At 42.0% G+C, this 25,424-nt stretch overlaps 1 protein-coding gene across 2 annotated transcripts in view; it reads right to left on the bottom strand.

The window, feature by feature from the left end:
* fbln2 (fibulin 2) overlaps positions 1–25,143 on the bottom strand; it is an 80,205-nt gene extending 55,062 nt beyond the window's left edge. Inside the window, exons 1-3 of one of the 2 annotated variants that reach the window (XM_034083625.2) lie at positions 24,881–25,143; positions 20,972–22,814; positions 200–317 (exon numbers count right to left, since the gene is read on the bottom strand). In XM_034083625.2, coding sequence (XP_033939516.1) covers positions 200–317; positions 20,972–22,763 — 1,910 coding nt within the window. In that variant the 5' untranslated portion in view covers positions 22,764–22,814; positions 24,881–25,143. The remainder of the gene's footprint in view (positions 1–199; positions 318–20,971; positions 22,815–24,880) is intronic. The other variant, XM_034083626.2, reaches the window with a different exon arrangement.
* Positions 25,144–25,424: the final 281 nt, after the last annotated feature.

Genomic DNA, 25,424 nt, shown 5'->3' with positions numbered 1-25,424 from the left:
CACACACAAACACACACAAACACACAAACAACATGGCGGAACGATTTGATTTGAGTTGTTACATTAAACTGCAAAGGTGCTCCAATGCTTCCATGTGTCGTAAACACAACGGTTGCTAAGACACGGCTACATAAACGTCGAAATACTGCTCAAAAGACGGCGTACGGCATGTTTTTAAATGAGGCCCCGGGTCACTCACCTGCACATCGACTGCTTCTCATTGGTCGGCATGTTTTTGCAGTGTTGATGATTTGAGGCCCATTTCTGTCCGGCAGTACAGCAGCTCTGCAGCAGGTCTACAGCGGGGACACCTGAAACTACAGGACAGAGACATGAAACTACAGGGGAGAGACCTGATACTGCTTTAGGCTGGTGTAGGTCCGATCTATCTGAACGCTCTCAGTTTGTACGTGTTAACGATGAATCTTCCACGCAAACCAAAGTTAGCCATGGAGTGCCACAGGGCTCAGTGCTCGGACCTATTTTGTTCACATTATGTATGCTTCCGTTAGGCAATATTATAAGGAATCATTCTGTAAACTTTCATTGTTATGCGGATGATACTCAACTATATTTATCAATCAAGCCTGATGAAATTAATCATCTCAATAAAATTCAAGACTGCCTCAAGGACTTCAAAACGTGGATGACCTTAAACTTTTTGATGTTAAACACGACCAAAACTGAAGTTATTGTACTTGCCCCCGAAGAATCTACGAAACAAATTATCTAAAGATATACCAACTATGGATGGCATTCATTTGGCCTCCAGTGAGACTGTAAGGAATCTTGGTGTTATATTTGATCAGGATTTATCCTTTAACACCCACATAAAATCAATTTCAAGGACCGCCTACTTCCATCTACGTAACATTGCAAAAATCAGGCATATCTTGCCTCAAAACGATGCAGAGAAACTAGTCCATGCATTTGTTACTTCTAGGCTGGATTATTGTAACTCTTTATTATCAGGGTGTAACAAGAAGTCAGTCAAGTCACTTCAGCTGATTCAAAATGCTGCGGCTCGTGTACTAACCAGAGTTAGGAAAAGGGACCACATTACTCCTGTTCTGGCTGCCTTACACTGGCTCCCTATAGAACACAGGATAGAATTTAAAATTCTTCTTCTCGCCTACAAAGCCCTCAATGGGCAGGCGCCATCTTACCTTAAAGAACTCATTATACCCTACTGTCCTACTAGGGCATTGCGTTCCAAGAATGCAGGGTTGTTGGTTGTTCCTAGAGTCTCTAAAAGTACAATGGGAGCCAGAGCCTTTTCTTATCAAGCTCCACATTTGTGGAATCAGCTTCCAGTTTGTGTTCGGGCGGCAGACACCCTATCCGTTTTTAAGAGTGCGCTTAAGACCTTCCTTTTTGATAAAGCTTATAGTTAGGGTTGATTAGATTCAGCCCCTAGTTTTGCTGATATAGGCTTAGTTTGTCGGGGGACATCTTACTTCTTCCTTCTCTCTGTCTGTACCTGTGTACTCTCATGTTCCGATTAACCCAGCTTCCCCACATGTCTTTCTTTTTGGTGTCTATATACGCCGGGATCCGGAGTCATGGATGATCCTGCGGTCCTGTGTCCTGCATCGCGAGCCCTGGATCTTGAGTCGTGGCTGTGGTCCTGGATCATCGGTCCTGGATGGATATCCTTGTGGATTCATCTTCCTATTATACACACATGCATTTCCAAACATTTGGACTACCTATGTTGCAAATGTATTATCTTTTCAATTTACACACGGCATCTATTGCACGTCTGTCCGTCCTGGGAGAGGGATCCCTCCTCTGTTGCTCTCCCTGAGGTTTCTCCCATGTTCCCTTTAAACTGTGGGTTTTCTTCGGAAGTGTTTCCTTGTACGATGTGAGGGTCTAAGGACAGAGGGTCTAAGGACAGAGGGTCTAAGGACAGAGGGTGTCGTATTGTCATACTGATATTCTGTACACACTGTGAAGACCACTGAGACAAATGTAACATGTGTGATATTGGGCTATATAAATAAACATTGATTGATTGATACTACAGAGAGAGACCTGAAACTACAGAGAGACCTGATACTACAACAGAGAGACCTGATACTCACACAGAACTGATGAAACGTAAACACTTCAGTTATAAACTGTGACGACGTAACCAAAGTGAATTAGACAGAAGCATATGGTAGACTGCAGCGGGCTTCGAAGGCGCCTTCGACATTTCTACAGCCATTGCCAGAATGCAGGAGCCCATTTTATTATTGGAAACTTGTTACTCAGGTCTGGGAAACATGACAATTCCTTCTAAAGATAGTTTTCCTTAATATAATGCCAGTCCACAAAGAGAGTGTGACACATTGGCGAAAAGTCCGTTTCTGAACCTGTGAACCCACGGGTTGTTGAAAGAAAGTCAATTTAATGTTATGAAAAGCAGTGGTGTAAAGAACTAAGCAAAGTATTTCAATGTTATGCTACTGTGTACTTCTACTCCTCTACAGTCCAGAGGTACATGGTGTATTTCTACTCCACTACATGTATTTAATCTTTAGTTACTTCACAGATGTGGATGAATGATGTGAAATCTAATCAAGTGTTAAATCAGACTTTAGTTCCACCTGGAGTAAATCCACCAGCTACCCTGCAGTCTACAAAGTACTTCAGACTAGCTGCACCTTTAACACTTTAAAGCATTTCCGTGTCTTCGCCCGCTCATCGTGGGCAACGTCAGATCACTGGCTAATAATGGACAAGCAGGTGGTAGCTAGCAGTCTTATGGCATATCAGAAGTGTATTACATCGCTTAAATCAATGGATTCCATCAACGTTTCCGTCAAATACGTTTCCATCAAAAACTTCGAATCTTTCTGAATTGTTCGGGCAACACGAAATAAACATTTCCATCAACAACGTTTCCATCGAAGTTTACATGGCTTCCAGACTGTTCGGTTAACGTTTCTTTCAATGGCGTCTTAATGAAGTCTTCATCATGCAGTGTCCGGCAGTGGCACAGTCAGTGGGGGCTTGGACTGCGAGCCGTAGCGTTGTCGGTTCAAGTCCCCGACCAGACCTAAAATATGGAGTGTGGACTGCTACTTGGAGAGGTCCCAGTTCACCTCCTGCCCTGCCGTGGTGACCAAGGTACCGGACACCCCCCTTCCCCCCCTGGGCGCTGTACACTAGCTGCCCACTGCAGTACCAGACTCCTGGCACTAGGATGTGTTAAATGCAGAGAACACATGTCACTGTCTGCATGTGTGACCATTACTGAGGGGTTCATCCCTCCCAATTCTATGCGTCTGCGTTTTATTGTGTTCGTCTTGGAGTGAAAAGGCAACTTGAGCTCTTATATGCCACTGAATATTGAAGAAAACTCCTGTCAGCCTGCTGCATTGTATGTGTTGTATGATTATGGCAGTCACATGTTGTTGTAAAGAAGGAGTGAGTCAGTTGTTGAGGCAGCATGTTGATAAAGGGCAGGGAGCTCAGATGCATCCTTGCATTGTTCTCAGCCATTACCCGCTCGGGCCTGCTCTTATTATTATGTTGGGAAAACAACACTCCCTAAATGCCTTCAATGCTGTGACGATCAAATCATACCGGCTGCACAAAGAAACCGAGGCGGGAGGAACACAGTTCATCATGTTTCCAGTCTGAGAAAGCTCAACAGGAAACAAGGCTTTTCCAAAACATGTGCAGACGGTGTAATTTAGTCTTGATCCAGACCGTATGTTGGAAGAGGTGCTTTGGCCAAATGTTAACAACCCATGAATGTATCATCCGATTGGACCATTTCAGAATAATATGATATGTACATGAGGCTTATGGTTGAAATTAGTGCTCCATCATTTTTAAAATATATAATATGTAGTTTGTTTGCAAAGACTGAATTGTGATGGATTAATAAAGTTATACGGCGATATATAGACATGCGTTCGTGCCATTAAAGAAAGAGACAAAAGCACTGTGGGGACTGTAATGCCGGCATAGTTGTTACAGCCACAAAGTTATTATTTCGAGTCATAATTTGATGATGGAAAATGATTTATATCGCCATGGTGAATATGTTTTGATGAAATGATTGTTAATTTTATATCGTAAATAGGATCTGTTTCCGTGTACCTTCCGATGTGTATTTAAGTGAGGACAGCCGGCGTGCTCGGAGACCCGATGAGACGGGGGGCGGAACAGTTTTTCGACCGCAAATTGCAGACAGAGATTAGTGTTGCAAATTTGACTGCACACAAAGTATAGTTTAGTTTATATAGGAAAGCATATCGCCGAAATATTGTTTGAATATTTGTTATTTTGAGACTATTTAATACTTTTTCGTAAATAGATTACATATTTTTTGACTGAAAACCTTCGGCTGCTTATTGCTTTGGATTGCGTGCCGTCAACCCCGCTCGATAGTGGCAAGAGGAAAGCTTGGATGCCATTATAATAGTATTGTTTGTGATTGGCTTGCATCCATCACATCTCAATTTTCTTTTGACTGAGTGGAAAACTGTTCCATCCGGAGGTCGTACTCTGCATGTATTTGTTGGCAGATAGGCCGGTTCCTAATTCAAGACAGACAGGTAACTTGAGGAACAACAGCCTCGTTTTTCGTCATGCTTATTTAAGGCCGGTCCAGGGATTGTTGAATATCCTGAAACCACACAAGGTTTCAACGTGAGCTCAGGGGAAACATGTATCATCTGCCCATCTTCTCACTCGGCCCCCCAGGGTCTCATCTGTAAAGCAGATGGGAATAGAATCTACTGTAAGCTTTGAAAGGACTGTCCTCCTCACACTGAGTTTATGCCGTCTCTGAACTATCTGGTTTCACTGAAATAAAAAACGGTTTGAACAGAACAGCACTGCCTTCTCTTTGTCTCACATTCAGGAGCAAATCAACGACTCTCAGTGTCTCCTGCTCACTCTTTACTTCTTGTTTCTGGAACAACAGAGGTTTAGTGTTAGAAAAGTCTCACTCGTCCCCGGCTTGAGCTTCAGCCTCAGGATCCATGTATCTGTGATCCTCTCCAGAATGGAAGGAGTCATCACATACAGAGCATCAACTAGTTCCTGAGCAGTGTCCTTCACATGCTGATATCCAAGAGAGGGAGCTACACAGTCACAAGATGGAGGAATACCGGTTCTTCTCTGTAATCATACATCCTGTCATTTTCAAAACACAGACTTTTTTCTAAAAATTCTGATTTTTTTTTTTACTTTTTTCCCAAAATTCTGATTTCTCTCAAAATTATGTATTTTTTTCTCAAATTAAATTTTTTGGGACTTTCTCTCAAAATTATGCCTTTTTTTCTCAAAATCTCAAAATTCTGACTTTACTCAAAATCTCAAACAGTGTCCTTCACATGCTAATGTCCAAGAGAGGGAGTCACACAGTCACAAGATGGAGGAATAGAAAGCAGTCTTCAATGTTTACTTCAGATTAGCTCCATGTCAGAAATGAGCATGCTTGATGTCTCTCTCCATAGAGGCTGAGTCATCATGTTCATCACATAGCCATCATCTGCCTCAAACAGTCCTGATGCTCTTCCAGGTCATCTCACATCCTGTCATGTTCACAGCTACAGTTGGGATACCTTTGTTAGCATGCTGCTCTCATTGGAAGAGGACATTCAGGATTTCCCCAACATATAGCAGCCTTTGTTCGACTGCTCTGTGCCTGGAAATGCTAATCTCCTACAACGCCCAGCCAGCCCTTTTCATGTCTGGCAATCTATCAAAACTATACCCGTCAACATCAGTCTAACCTGGGCCCGTTTCCAGCTGCCTCGTGAGAAATGTTGGCAGCTGGTCCAATTATGAGACAGCAGTGCAGCCCACACACGCAATCGTATTCATGTCATTGTACATGCAGGTCAATAAGGTCTACATCTGATTTAATTGTAATTGTTGCCAATCATGTTCAGAGAGTTTTATTTTGTAGTATGGTTGTTTCTGTATTCTGCTTATGCCTTTTGCGCCGAACCCTTAAAGGTCACCTATTATGCAAAATCCACTTTTTCCTGTCATCTATACATAACTATGTGTCCCCTCTTCTCCATGTCTCTTCTACATCGACATGTGTCCCCTCTTCTCCATGTCTCTTCTACATCAACATGTGTCCCCTCTTCTCCATGTCTCTTCTACATCAACATGTGTCCCCTCTGTGGAAAGAGACTCTGAAAGTTTCAGGAACAAAGATTTTCTCTCTTTTTGATCCATTTCTATGAAAACCTGTCTGAAAATGAGCTGATCAGATTTTGGCCACTTTGTGATGTCATAACGATGTGTTGTCTTGTGTAACCATTAGCCAATCAGCAACAAGGTAACCCCCCCCCCCCTTATCACCTGAATCTCCTCTAGAGCTCCATTGAGTTCTTTGTAACCAGATGTCTCTCAGAGGGGTGTGGGGAGGGGCTCCTTATTTTCATCTACAGTAACAGACAGAGAATCAGCACTTTGGAAACAGGGCTGAAACAGAGGGGATTATGGGTAATGCTGCAATGATCTGTTTGGATCACATTCAGAGACATGTTTTGAATATATTTGAGAACTAAAATATATTGAAGAAAAACAGCATAATATGGGAACTTTAAGAAAGTGTTCTTCTGTGCATTGCAAATTGTCGTAGTGGCCAAATGGTGGTACTACAACCTCTGTATCAGTCCATGACATGGTTGGGCCCAATGCTTTGTTTTGTGTTATTGCAGAAACGTCTTTGTTTCTTACATGAATTCACGTGTATGTACGTTGTTGTGCCGCATGTATAACCTGTGCTCTGTAAGTCAAAACGTTTCAATATACTTTGCTCTCTCTCTGGAGCCCTGTGGTGATCAATTATCCACAACACAACAGTAATGTCGTAAAACTCTACCATGGCAGCGTACTAACAGCAATCCATGAGCAAGTTGGAATGGTTTATACACTGTAACCTTATTAACATCAGAAGAAGTGAGTAATGAGTAATATCCTTTATATTCTGGAACATGCTCTCTCCATTATGTCACACTTCATTATGGTCAACACTGCCAGGGTCTCTGGGAGGAATCCAGCAGCAGAAGTCTGATTAGATCTGAGCTGAAGACCAGACGTGGCCCTGAAGTCTGAGACAGCTTCCCGTCTGGCAACACAATGCAAGACTCTCTTTTATAACGATCGAATCTGACAATTAGATCTGCCGCACTAAGGAGACATTCAGTCATAGGGTGAACATGTGAAGAAAATACATATTAAATGCATGTATTTTTTTTTACCAAATGTAAAAACGACTTACTTCCTACCAAGCTTCACTTTTTTATTTGCTTCTACCTCCCTTACCATCCTTCTTTCCTTATCTCTTTCCTCCCTCCCTGCCTTTCTGGTTTTTGTTTGTCCTCCTTAGCTCCCTTCCTCTATTAACTCTGATAACTGTAACCCATTGCACCCTTCCTTATCTCCTCATCTTCCTTTCTTTGTTTCGCCTCCCTTGTTTCCTTCTTCCTTCCTTCCTTCGTCCCTTCTGTATGACTTATTACTGAAAACTTGAATGTTTCTAATGTGTGCTTTCTTACAGATTTACCTTTGGGAGCAAATGTGGTTCAGTTTTTCCCAAGAATGCATTGACATGTTGACTGTAAGAACTAATCTGAGTTTATGCTACAAAATCCATGGTGACAAAACGTATTACAACAGGGCTTGTTGCTAGGGCTGAACGATTAATCGATTTTAAATCGAAATCGCGATTTTAAATGATTATGAAATCGCAAAGCCTGCGATGATTTTTAACCATTTTTTTTTCTTTTTCTTGTGTGTCAGTCATCCACACCAATCAGAAGTGCTGTGCTCCACATGTACCAGCCATTGTTAACCAATCAGAAGTGGCCCCTGATAGAAGGTGATAGACAGATTGATCCAATCACCCGCCAAGTGCTTTTGAAAGTGCCTGCCCTTTCCAAATGGCTTCCAATGGAGCTTTCCTAGATGGTTTGGTGAAACAAAGCATCTGAGTTAGGTTAGTAATGCTCCATCACGTGTTTCTATGACAGGGTGAATCGTAATCTGAAGCTTGACTTTAAAGCAACCCAACAGAAGTTCCATGTAAGTTTAGTTCTTTCACTCGTAGCTCGGGCTGCGGGGGTGCTAGAGACGGGAGCACGTTGATGCGACCTTCCTAGCCGGAGTTATGGCCGCATTTTACAATAACCTTCCATTGGGTCGCTTAAAAACAAATATCGCAATTCGAATCGCAATATTTGTCAGAAAAATCGCAATTAGATTTTTTCCCAAAATCGTGCAGCCCTAGTTGTTGCCACGTAAGCTTTTGTTTCATTCATAACCTCCAGACCTTCTTGAGAAGAAACAAAGATGTGTTGATTCTGGACAGCTGATCCAAGTGTTGATGACATATAAAGGTTGTTCTTTAATACTTTGCTGCTTGGTGTTTCAATGTACAGTTGGAAAATGACATTGTAACTCAACATGACTGGGGTCATTACAAATAGTGCACAGATCCAAGCTATTTCCCAGAGATAAGGAGAGCGACCAAAGTGAGAAATGAGGGACCCACTCTACATCATCACCCGCTTTATTTAGGCGATTTGTTTCCTGTCGACAGCCTGAGTTAAAAATAGCTTTGACATTGGCTGAGGAACTAAGTAGGAGATACCTCACTGACAGGCGAAAGCTTTACCAGATCTACTTAAGATATGCAAAAGGAAAGCCACCAAGCAGAAGTTATATGCAAGAAAAATAACAGGATGAGAATAAATATCATCCATTATTCACGATGTCTATGCCGGTGGCTTTTAACGCTGACATCTTAAAAGTCACTCTCTCCCTTGTTGGGAATAACAATAGCAATACAAAAACATGTCTCTGATTTTTTATCCAGAGCTGGGGAAAAAGCAGGCGATAGAAATGAAAATATATATCATATGTTCTTTTGTGTCTTACATTATGCTTAGACGGTAAGAAACCATGGTACAAATGGGATTCGTCCGAGTTAAGAGGAGTTATTATTACTTTCTGGACAGTTTCAACATGTACACAAACGTTAGGCAACACCAGCATACTGCAATGTGATATGTCCTTGGTCTATATTTTTAGGTTGTCATGTGTGCAGTCTATATTCTAAGCTGCAGGAAATGCTGTATTGTTTTGGTGATTTCGGTCATACAGTAGCCTCTTCTGAAATGGGCTTTACGTGTGCAGAGGACCCTGATAACAGAAGTATTATCCATGGACAGCAGGAAGCATGAACTGTCAAAGCTTTAGTGCAGGGGTGTCCAAACTTTTTCCACTGAGGGCCACATACAGAAAAACATACGAAGAGATGGGCCCCTCACTAGAGGTGAGGTATATCTCCTCTTTGGTTAACTTTTAAGATAGCAAAATAGATCAAATGAAGATAAATTATTCTTTATACTTGAAGATGCTTTCAGAACAGCTTTCCATAGGGATTCATTTAGTTGACTGAATTGATCTGAAAAGGGGGCTTATTAAGACATAAATACTGTGGGCGTGTGGGCCGCAAATACAAAATGGCCCACGGGCCGCAGTTTGGACACCCCTGCTTTAGTGGTTCATAATGACTCCTCAAAGCAATAACAGAACTCTCCAATCTATGAAATGTAGAGCTGCTTTCAAACAACAACAAAAACCCTTCAGGTAACTTGAAGATCTTGAGCTAAACAGTGAGATTGGAGCTGGCGCAGACAGAGGGTCGTCTATCTTGAAGTTAATAATCAGACGACGCTTTCACTGACATCGTAAATATCTGGGATTGTGTCTTTTTGGGTCCGTTTGCCTTTGAGTTACCGTCACCCTTCCTCGTCAAGTCAATACTGTTGGCAACACTCTGAGGAGAGACGGATGATTTGTGACTGCTGCTGAAAAGTCTTTAACACCATCCAACACCCGTCACTTTAGCAGTATCTTCGAAAACCTAATCTGCACGTTTTAAAGGTGACCTTGATGTGAAGGAAACTGGTATGAGAGCACAGATATGTATACATGTGTCTGTTGATTGTGTATATAGATATTTATATATTACATTACATGTTATTAGTTAGATGGTTTTATCCAAAGCGACTTACATACTCAATACTGTGGACAATCCCCACAGGAGCAATTTGGGGTGAAGTGTCTCAAGGACACAACGACATGCTGACTGCAGTGGGGTTTGAACCAAGGCTCTATCCACTGTGCCACAGGCTTCCCTTATATATATTTGTATTTTGTATTCGGGATTGTGGGAAACGTTATTTCGATCTCTCGGTCTGTACACAAACTGAAAGATTGACAATCACGTTGACTTTGACAGATTTGGGGGCAGTACTGGTTGGGTCAGGAGGGTAAAAACAGGATGATTTTGTCTTGATAACATTGGAGCTGATCCGAAAAACAAACAGCAACAGAGACGATATCCACCTGAACATCAGCAGGAGAGGACTCTTTAAAGTAGAGACACTACATACTGATATACACCTGAACATCAGCAGGAGAGGACTCTTTAAAGTAGAGACACTACATACTGATATACACCTGAACATCAGCAGGAGAGAACTCTTTAAAGTAGAGACACTACATACTGATATACACCTGAACATCAGCAGGAGAGGACTCTTTAAAGTAGAGACACTACATACTGATATACACCTGAACATCAGCAGGAGAGGACTCTTTAAAGTAGAGACACTACATACTGATATACACCTGAACATCAGCAGGAGAGGACTCTTTAAAGTAGAGACACTACACACTGATATACACCTGAACATCAGCAGGAGAGGACTCTTTAAAGTAGAGACACTACATACTGATATACACCTGTACCTCACATCACTCTACACTCGTCGGGGCAGGGCTGCCTCTCTTCCGTCGGCGTGGATAGGAGGTTTACCTGTGCTGTTGTGGGGAGGTTTTTCCCGGGAAGTCGCGGAGTGACGGAGCGGCTGCACGTTGTTGTTTGGGCCCCCTTTTTCCACCTGCCCAGTTGTGCTGTGGCGGGGACCTGCTTCCACTTGTCGTGTGCTGCTGTCCTGGCGAGATTTTACCCCGGGGGGCGTAACGGAGAGACCGGAGCGGCTTCGCGTTTGGGCTGCGGCCTGCTTTACACCTGCTGTAGCGGAGGCCTGTATCCACCTGCTCCAGCTGTCGTGCTCTACGGTGCCGAGGACGTTTTACCACGGGGATATCGCTGAGAGACCGGAGCGCCTCTACGCCTCAAGCTGGTCCTGCTTCGCCTATCCTGCTGTAGGCCTACTGAGGAGGTTCTGCACCGGGGATATCGCGAGGAGAACGGAGCGCCTCCACATTTCGGGCCTGCTTGCACGCCTATCCGGATGCTCTGCTGGTCTGGGAAAATGGCCCATATCGGGATTCTGCTGTGCCTGTTAACTGTTTTGGACTATGAGAAGATCTCTAGTCATTCTGAGAAGACTACTGGATTCAGGTCTGTTCTGCCACCTGCAGTGGGCATCCCCTGCAAAGGTTCGGATGTGTTACACAAACAATTACCGGTTGCCTTGTCACAGACAATCTGCTCGACAAAATATGTTTGTCTTTTTTATTTTCCTGCGATGATGGTTCTTCAGGACTGCTTCTTAAGCTCTAATCACACTCTCGCAGACTTTTCCGGTGTTTCTAAATTAGATGACAATGTATGTGTGTCATTTAAGAGGAAAAGATGCCTGTTTTTGTTGTTGTTATTACTGTCAGGAAATGTACAACCTAACCCTGGTCCGCCCAGTAGTAGTAGTCAGATCGCTACTCCTGCTGATTTTAAAGCTAGGTCTGGGTTGGGTTTCATCCACTTGAATGTGCGCAGTCTGTTAGGTAAACTAGATTTTGTCCGTATCTGGGCAAAATCGACTGACGCTGACGTCATTGTCTTATCTGAAACATGGCTAAATAAGTCTATTTTGGCCTCTGACATTGCCTTAAATGGTTTTAATGTGTATCGTACCGACCGGCCTAATAAAGGTGGTGGCGTTGCAATTTATGTTAAGAATAAGTTCAGTGTAACCACATTAGTTTCCAAATCGATCAGTAAGCAATTTGAATTTTTAACCTTAAATATAGAAGTGGCAAAGGGTCAACAGGTCATGGTGGTGGGCTGCTACAGACCCCCCTCAGCTGTCAAAGACTCCTTGTCTTCACTAGCAAATCTTTTATCACAACTAGACTACAAGGAAATAGTGCTGCTTGGAGATTTTAACTGGGACTGGTTAACTGCAGTGTCAGAGGATTTTAAAAACCTGTGTATCTCTTTAAATGTTACTCAGATTCTGGACAGTCCTACTCGCCCTAACATTAAGTCCCCTAATAAATCCTCCCTAATTGATCTCATTTTAACTAATGTTCCCCATAAATATTCTTCTGTGGGAGTATTTGCAAATGATCTGAGCGATCACTGTGTTGTAGCCACAATTAGGGACACTAAGGTCCAAAAGGTTAAACCTCGCATTATCATTAAGAGAGACATAAAACATTTTGTGGAGCAGGGTTTTGTGCATGATCTGTTTGATTTTGATTGGGGTAAAATCGATCTGTGTGCTGATGTTGAAACCGCATGGTCTTATTTTTATCTTGGTTTTATGGAGATCATTGATAGACATGCACCCCTGCGTAAATTTAGAGTGAAGGGACGAGACAATCCTTGGTTTTCTGCTGAGCTGTCCAGTCTCCTTCATGAGAGAAACAAGGCCTGGGCAAAGGCTAGGAAATCAGGCTCAGAGATAGAGTGGCTGCGTTTTAGGTAGCTAAGGAATAGCTTCACTTCAAATGTAAAAAGTGCAAAGTCGAAGTACTATTTGTCAGTTACCACAGAAAACCTAAATAATCCTAGGAAATTTTGGAAAGCAATAAAATCGATATCAACCGGTGAGATCCGTAATGAGCTACCTCCGTGCCTTACCACAGCATCTGGCTCTATATCGGACAGGGCCACTATGCTAAATTGCTTTAATGAGCATTTTGTGTCCTGTGGTTCTCTATTTGATTCTGTCACTAACTCTGCTTCTGTAAACACCACAGTCGGTGACTCTGAACAACGTGGTCTGGAAAACCCTTTCAGTTTTACCCCTTTTACTGTTGATGTTGTTCATGAAGCCTTATCTAAGCTAGATCCTAGGAAACCGGCTGGCCCGGACAACGTAGAGCCTTTCTTTTTAAAGATAGCTGCAGACTTTATTGCTCCACCTCTTACTACTCTTTTTAACCTCTCCCTCAGCACAAATACAATTCCAAAAGTATGGAAGTCTGCTTATGTCTTGCCTTTACTGAAAGGAGGGGAGGCAACTATTTTAAATAACTATAGGCCAATCTCTAAATTGTCAGTTCTGGCTAAGGTGCTCGAACGCCTAGTGAGTGAACAGGTAAAGGTGTTTTTATGTATAAATGACATCCTGTCTAAACATCAGTCAGGATTCAGAAAGAAACACAGCACCATCACTGCCACGATGAAAGTGGTAAATGACATTACTAGTATTTTAGATAATAAGCAGAGTTGTGCAGCTCTGTTTATTGACCTTTCCAAAGCGTTTGACACCGTTGATCATCTCATTTTAAAGCAGAGGCTACTCAGTATTGGCATATCCAGCCTTGCAGTGGGTGGTTTGTGAACTACCTCTCTGAAAGGTCCCAATGTGTTAATTTTGATGGACTGTCTTCTGAGTGGTTAAACATTTCTAATGGTGTACCACAAGGTTCTGTTTTAGGACCACTTTTATTCTCCATATATATTAACAGTGTAGGTGATAATGTGGATGAAGCTTCTTTACATTTTTATGCGGATTATACTGTGATGTATTGTGCAGGTCCCTCCATTAAGGAGGCTGGTGTTAAATTACAGGCTGTTTTTAACACTATTCAGACTCAGCGCTCTGAACTAAAGCTTCTTTTAAATGTGGATCAAACCAAGGTAATGCTCTTTTCAAAAGCAAAAAAGACACCAGAGCCTGTTTTAGATATTGTAACTACGCAAGGAACAAAACTTGAAGTTGTTGCCTGTTACAAATACCTTGGTATCTGGCTTGATGATTGTCTCTCTTTTAAACTTCATGTCAATAACCTGCTAAAAAAACTGAGGGTTAGGCTAGGGTTCTTTTTCAGAAACAAGTCCTGCTTCTCACTTGAGGCCAGGAAAAGGCTCTGTGACCTTTGACCTGTGCTGGACTATGGGGATCTGGTCTATATGAATGCACCGGCCAATTGCCTGGTCAAGTTAGATGCTGCGTATCACAGTGCACTAAGATTTGTGACAAACTGTAAAGCATTAACCCATCACTGTACCCTGTATGCAAGGGCTGGTTTGCTTTCACTAACTGTACGGAGGCTCAGTCACTGGTACACTTTTATATACAAAGCCATGCTAGGGAAACCTCCATCTTATATCTGCTCCCTGATCTCACGGAGAAGTGTAAGTGGCTCCTGCCTGAGATCGCATGCTGTGGTTTTATTAAATGTGCCAACTGCTAGGACTGTCTTAGGGAAGCAGCTTTTAGATGCAGCTCCTCTGTCTTGGAATAGTCTGCAAATTAAATGGAAACTGAACAATCTGGTGCCACTAAATGTTTTTAAAGCTCGGTTGGATGCTACTCAATCGGAAGCTATTGGTACCTGCTTATGTGGATAATTATGTAAATGATGCTGGATGATGTCCTTTTGTTGTTCTGTTTATGCTTTTATGTTTCATGTGGAACTACTTGAACAGGTCTCCCTTGGAAAAGAGATCAATGATCTCAATGGGATTTTATCTGTATAAATAAAGGTTTGAAATGAAATGAAATGACATCAGCAGGAGAGGACTCTTTAAAGTACAGACACTACATGCTGATATACACCTGAACATCAGCAGGAGAGGACTCTTTAAAGTAGAGACACTACATACTGATATACACCTGAACATCAGCAGGAGAGGACTCTTTAAAGTACAGACACTACACACTGATATACACCTGAACATCAGCAGGAGAGGACTCTTTAAAGTAGAGACACTACATACTGATATACACCTGAACATCAGCAGGAGAGGACTCTTTAAAGTAGAGACACTACATGCTGATATACACCTGAACATCAGCAGGAGAGGACTCTTTAAAGTAGAGACACTACATACTGATATACACCTGAACATCAGCAGGAGAGGACTCTTTAAAGTACAGACACTACACACTGATATACACCTGAACATCAGCAGGAGAGGACTCTTTAAAGTAGAGACACTACATACTGATATACACCTGAACATCAGCAGGAGAGGACTCTTTAAAGTAGAGACACTACATACTGATATACACCTGAACATCAGCAGGAGAGGACTCTTTAAAGTAGAGACACTACATACTGATATACACATGAACATCAGCAGGAGAGGACTCTTTAAAGGAGAGACACTACATACTGATATACACCTGAACATCAGCAGGAGAGGACTCTTTAAAGTAGAGACACTACACACTGATATACACATGAACATCAGCAGGAGAGGACTCTTTAAAGTAGAGACACTACATACTGATATACACCTGAACATCAGCAGGAGAGGACTCTTTAAAGTAGAGACACTACATACTGATATGAGCCTGAAAATAAGCAGAATATGTCCTCTTTAATGTATGAGAAATGTGCTTCAACATTATACAACTGTGAGGGATGTGATAAATGTCCAGTAAATCCAGTTGCAGCCACTTCAGCAAACATCAGCATTTAATTTCATGTCATAAAATACATCGCTCAGTTTGAAGCATTTGTGCAGTAATTCCTTTGAGCAGTTAAATCATATCCGTCACCAATCCAGACATAAAGCCGTGTCGTATAAACTCAGCATTTGCTATTGGATATCCCAGAGGAAGCATCGTGATTACACATATGGAAACGTTTGTCTTACATTCACTGAACACATGCACAGTACCTTGACACAGAGGTTATTCAGAAATAATTATGTGAACACTATTGCTGTCTCTTTGTCGTGTAGCATCATATGAGGCATGAGCAGTCCAAATGTTGTAAATCGTACATCATGACCGTGCTTTCTGTCAGGGTCTGGGATTGTGACTGGCATTTTGATTGCAGTTTTTCTCAGGGAACCGTCTGTGGCCTTGAATCTGGATCCAACAAAGTGGATTTGGAAGAATATAGCATCCATTGAAGGAAAAAACATGTTTACTACTACGGAGAATTATAGAAGCTGTTTTCTCAGTTGTGTTATAAATATTGTTTGTTAGCTCGATAGCAGGTGACCTTAAAAAATCTGTTGGCTGTTGACTGGATTTACCAGTGACTCTACTAGCTTAGATTTAAGGTCTTTTAACACCAGGCAAAATGATAATGATAGACCATCTTCTGTCCTGGGAAGACCACGATGAATATATCTGTACGATAAAGGGTCTTGATAATATTGTCTTCAGTGATTGATTCAGTTCTTGTTTCTTGTCTTAATATTTGCACTTATTGATGTTGCAATTGGAGCTGCTGTAATTTAAGAGGCAAAATATGTCGGACCTGATCTGACTGAATAAAATGTGTTTGTATAGTATTGAATCTTATTGTCACGTATGTTATCGCATCGTGTAGTGTTTTGGAACACCTTACAGTATAGAGCAGCGTTAACAGCTCTAGTGTTGGGTCGTTTGCTCACTTTTATTTCACTGACAGCAACTAGCGCTGTACCTGAAGTTATTTCTCTTAGTTCTTCATTTTTTTTTCATAGTTTAAAGCCGGCTTTTATCCTATGCTGTGCACAATGACTTGAACAAACATGTTTATGATTCGACTGATAAAATGACATTTTAATTGGCGACTTCTTCACTGTTGACTGTAAATATCTTGTCAACATGTCTATAACGACATAATGGATCATCAGCTGTTACAGACTTGTGGCCTGGGACACATGCATTTAATTTGGCTGAAGTCTTTTAGCATGATAGCATGAAAGCGTTAAGTGCTTTGTGTAGGGTGCTCATTTTTTAAACAGTCATCTAGTGCAGTGCTTCTCAAATGTTTTCAGTAATGAAACATTTTCTCAGCCAAGTACCCCCTGACCGACCCCGGAGATTTATGATTAAAAAAAGCTTATATAAACAATATAGTGATGTTCCATCAGTGTGGGATGTATACACTCCTTCATGCATGAATTACAACAAACTAAGGATAACATTAACAAATTAAAACTGATTAAAACGGATTTTTCAATTGAAGTAATATGTGTTTAACAAACCAATGATATGTTATGAAAAACTATAAATACAATACACAAATGACATGTTTATATGAGGACCCCCTTAGTGGTTATAGGAATATTTTATATACAATTGTGTTTTCTATTTAACTTTTTGTACTAAGATTATTTTTGTAATCATGCATGGTATTTTTTGTATTAACCTTTTTATCTCACGTACCCCCTGCAGTACCGCAACGTACCCCTAGGGGTCCGCGTACCCCCACGTACCCCTAGGGGTCCGCGTACCCCCATTTGAGAATCACTGATCTAGAGACTAGCTTATCTCAAGTCGCCATCTAAGTACTGATAGAAAATGACATTTCTTTTCAAATAAATGCAATCAACTGTCAAATTGAATTTAATAAAATCAGCGAAGTTTGAATGATTCACAAACGTCTTTTCAAAGCGTCCGGAGCAGATGGAGATGTTCACGCTTCAGACAGCTGGTGTCATCATGCCTGATTTACTGAGTCAGGAACCTTTGAAAAGCTCTCCAGGAGTGACTGAGTCCAGAACAGGCTGGTTACTTTGGTTTTAATCTCCGTTTCATTACATTTATTAGAGCACTTTTTCGAATGCTCAAAGCGCTTTACATTACATATTACACATATCAGACATGGAACAGTGAATGCAGCAAATTAAGTGTTTTGCCCAAGGACACAAAGTTAAGGGTACTTTTTACTTAAAGGTGGGGTAGGTAATTTTGGAGAAAGCAGCTCGAGTGCGCTAGAATTTGAAAATACACAGCCGGAACAAATCTGCCACTTCCTCACAGAGCCCCTCCTCCAACACACACGAACGCGCCCCTGACCAATGAGGGCACGAGATAAGTTTGTGCCCCGATGGAAGGCTGACAGGCAGGTAGGCCATCCAATTAGTTTAGCCGGGCCGGCTCAGATGATTGGTCGTGCTTTTTACAGAGCCACGGCTTCCACTGATGACATGTTTTATGGATTTTGTGTCAAAGCACTTCAGATATTCATTGCTATCGGGATGTTAAGAGCATTCCATGGAATATAACTAAAAGTGTATCTCGAGCCGGTTTCTCAAACTTACCCCACCTTTAAGTATATTTCGAAGCCCATACTTCTTTACTTTTACTTGAGTAAAGAAGTATAGTCAGTACTTCTACCAGAGTATTTTTAAACATGAGTATCTGTACTTCTACTTGACTAAAGGACGTATGTACTTTTGCCATCACAGTACCGTCCGTAGAGTTTAATTGAACAGCTCAGACATCGTTATACTGACAAATATATAGTTTCAAATATTCCAAATGAAGGTTTTCAAAAATCCTCCTGAAATGAAACCATCTAAAGGCTGGAGGCCAGAGAGATCATTTATAACCAAATCCAGATTCTCCAGCTCCCGTATCTGTCTCCTCGGGGAGTTTTGAGGCAACGCGCAGTAAAACAGTGACTAAGGAGTGAGCGATGGTGCTGACGGCTATAAGACTGCTGTGAGAGTGTTTTCACCACATGAGAGTTTGACTCGTTGCTCCAGACAGACCCTGAGACCTATTTATGTTCCTGTGTTATACCTGGGGACCTCCACTGCTTCTATACACTCATGACATATGGCCTGGAGTTATACTTCCAACAGGACGGACAAAGGGAGGATTGTTCTGCGACTGTTAAACATTAAGACGTTTAAATGATTTACGTAAGATTCCGATTCAGGGTACTAAAGTGCAGAAATAATTCTCTGAGCAATAGAGTTCAGATTGATTAAGTGCTGGAGCATTCCACACAAGTATTTGCCATTATTGGAGAACTGTTTTAGGGCCTGTGTCCACATATTAGCTTAGAGTCTTTTTTGATATATTCCAATGAAAACAGAGTGCATGACGTCTGAAGCTTAGAGCCTTTTTTGTACGACCGCTCCCAGTGTTTCCATTTGAAAATATTTAAACTTTTCAGACAGGTGACATCACTGTGGAGGAGAAGCTTGTTTTTCGCCATGTCTGTCAGATGGAAACTATCATAACAAAAACCTAAAGCCCGTCGGTTTGGCCGGGAAGACCGTGTGTGACTTTTATCTCAGATTTCATATGTCCGCAGATCGTCACACTCGCTCTACAGCTGTCAGACTGAGCGGTGAAGCTCAATCTGTCAAAGTGTGAGAGCAAGCATCTTCTGGTGGGTGAACATAGTGTAAAAATAACTTCAAACACATATATAGTAACACAGACAGATGCTAAAATCCAAGAGGGGGAAGTCAGTCTGTTGAATGTTTTTGCCAGAAAACTGAGTTATGTGGACACAGATCTATAACCATTTGGAACAACAATTACTCATGAGTGTAAGGCGTTGTGGCTTCCCCCCCACATATCATGGAAAGATAAGCCGCTTGGCACTGGAGTAATTCATAATGGCAGTAGTTGATAGAAAGTATACTCCAACTAAGACCAAAACAGAACCTGGGAAATCCACATAACTGAATGAAACTGAAGCAAAACCAATAACAAGTGCCGCCTTACAGCAAGCCGCCAAACATCTTTGTTCCATTTAGGAACGTCAAGTCGAGTCAAGAAATGTAATTTAAAGAATTTTCTCTGCTGTTCAACGCACTTTAAGTTGGTCCGTCTGGTTTTGCCTATCATTTCCTCTCAGATCCTTACAATCAGCTCACCTGGTTCCAGCCCCTCTCCTCACCTGCTGCTCATTCCCTCATTAGCCTCACAGCACATACACCACCTCCCTTTCACTTGGTACTGCCAGATTGTCTGGTGTGTTTCTGCCAAGCTCAATTCCAGAGAGTTAGGGCCTGTGTCCACACTTTTCTGGCAGAGCGCTGGGGAAAGCCTCAGCCCAACGTTTGGGTTTTATTATCTGTTTGTGCTACTATATTTGCTTGACATCATTTTTGCTCCCACACTTTATCTGAATGAGCTTCAGTGCTCAGTCTGACAGCTGTAGAGCGAGGAGGCCAACCAAGGTAACATCCAGGTTTCCAGTCAACTTTTCCGCAATTAATCATAGGGGTGGTTCATTTTTGTATAGTTATGATACCCACAAGTATTCGGGAGAGGCCTCATTGAAAAGGAAGAGCAGCAACCTATACTATATGCCCCATCATCTGTATTTGAACTGTACTAGTACCTAAGCAGCCAGCTTGACATTATGACTTGCTTGTCATTGTGTTTTCATGTTTTTTTAAAGAAAGATGAACTTGTCCACATTGCTTGCCGAAAGGGCAGATCAGCTGGCACTAACAATGTCTCCTTCTGTGGAGAACACCCTCTCGCTAGGGACAGAGGTAGCAGATACAGCCAGGTAGCGCTTTGCTACCATGGCAACATAAGGATAGTTGGCGTTTGTAATAGCTTTGGCTCGGTCTGAACTTTTTCACACGTGTACTGAACCGAAGGGCCCATGCCGAATAATTTCGGTACGAATACCGTTACACCCCTATTGTCTACAAACCAGAGGGTTGGTGTTTTAACTCTGACCCTTTTTAGTCAACATGTCAAAGTGTCCTTCGGCGCGATATTGAACACAAAAGTCTGCTCCTGTATTATTGCACTGATAGACACTCATAATGTTGTAATTCAATATGTTTAGGCCAAAAGCAAAAGATATGTCATATTGAGGTATTTTCGTGGAATATGTTTCCATCATTCTTCAAAGCACCCTCATCTGTTTTGACATGCCAACTTCTCTTACTCATAAATGAAGTTGATATATTGTGATAGTTTTCTAAATCTGTTTCAGACTCCACACTGAAATCGACAATGTGTGTGAACAGACACTTCATTATGGAGAATAGAAATCACCATCAATCAAAGCTTTGACTTACCTCCATCAGTTTGGACGAGCAGAGGACGGTACTTTCTCTCCTCTTCCTCCACCTCCTCTTCCTGGTCATCACTGTGAAGGTTAACCAGCCTCTCAGATGGCTTTCTGCTGGGCTCACTCTGCTGCAGATTGACCCTTATTGCTGCCTGGGTATTGCTCATGTCTTGGGTCACAGGGGTTGTCAGGATGTCAGGCGTCGTGGGGGAGTTGGTGGTGGGCTTTGTTGTGATCTTTTCCTTTCGACTGGTTGGATCTCTGCCCTCTGTCTCCTCCTGTGGTGCTGGATTGATCTTGTCGGGAACATCCAATCCTTCAGGCCCAGTGACACTAATAGATGTTTCTAGTTTTTCTTCCTCTTCATCCATTCCTTCCTCGATGTCCGGTGCTATGGTCCCCTGTAAGTCTTCTTCAACATGTGGGCTTTCTGGGCTGCTCTGCATATAAAGTGGAACATGTTCTTGATTGGTTTGACTGTCTGTAGCTCTCACTGTATGACTAACATTGATTTGATTCTTTGAACCGATAGTGGTCACACCCTCTGATGCACTTTGGTTATAAGTCTGAGTCTCAGAGCCTATCTGCTGCTGAACTGCACTCTCTGGACTCAAACGAGGGTGTTTTTCACTCCCTAATTCCCGAATGAGTGGAAATGTGACTCTATCTGAACTCTCAAACGCATGCAGAGGATTCTCCAGATCTTTCTTCGTTGTGATATCACTGACTGAAACGCTTTGAGCACTTGTTAGACTCTGTGAAGGCTGCCAAGAAGTGGTGTCCATTTTCGTTCGTGGCTTAATAGTCCTCTGCTGTTCTCCTATTGGACTTTCCGTCACTTCCTCTCTGTCTGCAGGATGTTCGTGAACTTTGTGTCGCTCTCTCAGCTCCAGCTTGGTTAGTCTATCAAAGCTCTTAAGGGCGGTGGTTCTGTCAGAGCCTCGAGACACAGATATGCGCTTGTTGGAGGAAGAGGACTGGGTGGGCAAGGCTAGAGATTGAGGGTATGGCTCTGGAAAGTCTGTAGGATTGTAATCATAATCGTCTGACTCCTCATTCATCGAGGGCAATATCCCCTCCGAAGGCAGTGTTTTGAAGAGGGGAAGGTTGGGAGGAAGTTGATGTGGTGTTGAGAATTGATCCGTTCGCCCTTGTTGGTCAAACCTTTCGGCGTGACTCTTGCGTTTGTCCTCGTCTGTTGGTTCAGCTAACATGGGGTGATGGACCTTGTTCTGGTCACATTCTGGCACAGGGTAACACATCATCGTCCCTCCCTCTGGGGGACAGTGGCACACCTGGCAAGGGTCAGTGTTTAAGGAGTGCCCGGCGTCGTACTTTTGCCCGTCGTAGATACAACCAACTCGTTCGCACTGCATGCAACCGTCCACAGGCTCCGAGACATCGATGCAGTTTGGCGGCAAATCGGGACAGCTGATGAAGTCACAGCTGATTCTTCCTCCTCCTGTCGGGCAGAGGCACTCTGTACTGCCGTAGTCAACAAAGTAAGACTCTCCCTCTGCCACCTTGCCGTTCTTGAAGCCAGCGTGGAGGCAATCATAGTATTGGTAACCCTCACACATGCATCCTTTCTGCAAACATGAAGAGCAACAGCTGCCAGTGTCCAGCACTTCTTCGATACAGTTGTCCAGCTGAGGACAGTCCACACCGGTGCAGTCTCGCTGACACAAGCACACACTCGAGCAAAGAAAGAGGATTGTAAACCTGAGAAGAAGTACTTCAGCTTTTAGAGCAGCCATGGCACCAGGTGGGTACAGTAATAAAAGCAGATCCGGTTTCATTCAAGGGTTTATCTTCAAGGATTCTGGAGCATTCTGTGAACCATCTTTACTCTGCAAGAAAAAAGAGAAAGAGAGACAGGTAGACACAGGCTTCTTTCACAAAATGAAAGCAGACCAACATCTGGCTCGATAGTTAATCTCACAAGTCTACCGCGTACCTGATTTTCTCTACAGGCACAATTTCCTCGACAATCTTGGTTGCAATGAAACCCTAAATTGTAACTGCTGAACTTAGAGAGTGCAGTTTGGAGTCTGTGGGGAAATGATAACACTTACTGGAAAGTGCATTCTCTCAAGAAATGTGTGAAGGAGAGAACAAAGAACGCAGTCTTCTTGTTTTGAAATGAGTTTGAAAAGTTGATCAGACTCAAAGTGTTGCAATTATCTCTTATGTTAATTCTGTTTTGTAACACATCATTCTTATTCTAAACATTTGTGAGTTTTCTTTCTGAGCTTTCCAATAAGCTACACATTACCGTCTTTGCCAACGTGTTTTTAGCCAGCTCTTCTGTAAGACAATCTGCATATGTTCCCATGGTAGTGGATGCTTGCTGGCTGGCCATCTTTAAAAGTAAACAAACCCCCCCACATCAAACTCAAACTGCTCTAATCCTGGAGAGATATTCATGATGTATCTCTGAAGTGCTGAATGTAACACTGATCCGTCACATAGGTCCTGTCAGAAAGCATTTCATCCACATCGCCCTGGCACTGCTTCAGACAGAATGATCCCAACATGTGAAAAGCCAACCACCGGAGAGGATGTTGTGACTACAGCTTATAATAGTACTCAGATGTTATAGTTAAGTAAAATGGCTATATACAATTGTAAAAATACTCTGTTATAAGGTCAAGTCTTTCATGCAAATCACTTAAGAAAAAGGACACAAGTATTGTCTCAAAAAATACTTAAAGCATCAAAAGTAAAACTTCTCGTTATGCATTAAGTCCCATTTCAGAATCAGATTGAATGACTGTTTTATGATTATTGATGAATGGATGTGTTCGTCACAGCTGGTGAAGATGGACCTAATATTAATGACTTTATTCACTGCTGGATATCGTAACATATAATTATACATCATGTTAATTTATGTTTAAATGTACAATTGTGGCTCCCAAAATGAAGTGGAAACAAAGTAGCATAGCATAAAATAAAATACTCAAGTGAAGTACAAGTACCTCAAACGTGTGCTTAAGTACAGTACTTGAGTAAAACTAAATTCTACCACTGGTTGTGACAAAGTGAAATTCTAACTAGTTTTTTGTATTTTGGTGTGAACAAATATACATTTAAAGTACTTTAATGGAAAGAAAATAATGGCTTTGTTGGTCACCAGGCAGTCCATCTCCAACCAGCAAACTGTAGTGTAACCAGTGTGTTAAACTATTACAGCCTTTTTCCATGCTCTATGAAGGTCTTTCTTTATTGTTTTTCCCACACCATCAGAAGGCTGTTTTTAATATGTTATAGTGTCAAAGCCAAGCATATCTAACAAACAATGACAAGCAGAGAAATAGAAGAAGGGTTGAATAATTTGCAATCTGTATGCAGTTAGCTACATGAGAGACTTTCGAGCCCTATGTTGGACCAAACAGACTAGGAGGTGGAAGAACTACTCAGATGTTATACTGTAAAAATACTCTGTTACAAGTAAAAGTGCTGCATTCAACAGCTTAGTGCAAAAGTAATGGGATCAAAATATACTTTAAGTACCAAAAGTATACTTGATATGCATTACTATCATTATAGATGCATGAATGTGTTCATCACAGCTGGTAAGGGTGGTTTTAATAACTGTATTTACTGCTGCTGGAGATCTTAATCTATAATTATATGTTGATTTATTATTTGATTATAATTTGTATTTACTAATAATCTGACTCTGTAAAGTAACTAAAGCTGCCATTTTTTACATGTAGTGGTGTAGAGAAAAGGGATAGCTATTATATTAGATATAAAAGTACAATATTAGCTTCTGACATCTTAAAAAACAAATAATTGGTTAAAGTATGTCAAAATGTACTCGGGCACAGTACTTGAGTACATCTACTTCATAACATTGCACCACTGAGCAGACTGCATAGATTTGGTAGAATTTGTCATCGTTTCTCACCTGAAAGAACTCACCAAACTCAAACACTGGCCCCAATTGCAGCGAAAAGTGAAGTTGAACTCCTTCAACAAACTTTAAAAGCTAACCTCCTCTGTATCGAAGGACTCTACGGTGCTACCACAACATCCGGGGATTAAACTGCATGCTCCAAATCCTCGATACAAAGCTGTTCGAAAGTCCAAGGAGTTCGTAGAAACCGGGTTGAGTTACTGGAGACCTGCGGGCTGTCGGTGCTCTGCTCTCCGCTCAGAGTGAGTCTTCAGACGGTCAGAGAGCGACTGGAGCCCCGGGCAGACACACCCACTAAAATACAACTCAACCCCCTCCTCCGACAACTTTTACTAACCCCTACCCAGACTTTCTCTCTCTCTCTCTCTCTCTCTGTGTCCGCAGATACAGAGACGTTCTCAGGCAAATGTTGGTGGGAGCACCGCTGGAGGAAATCTCCTCCTAATGTTATTATAGTGTTCTTAAAATAGTTCTCTATCTGTGTTGTAAAATGTTGGTTGACTTGTATGTATGCACCACGACACCAAGTCAGAGT

Source organism: Pseudochaenichthys georgianus, chromosome 5 (assembly GCF_902827115.2).
Source record: "Pseudochaenichthys georgianus chromosome 5, fPseGeo1.2, whole genome shotgun sequence".
NCBI lineage: Eukaryota > Metazoa > Chordata > Actinopteri > Perciformes > Channichthyidae > Pseudochaenichthys > Pseudochaenichthys georgianus.
The sequence above is the reverse complement of the archived record's forward strand: the minus strand, read 5'-3'. Positions and strand labels throughout refer to the sequence as shown.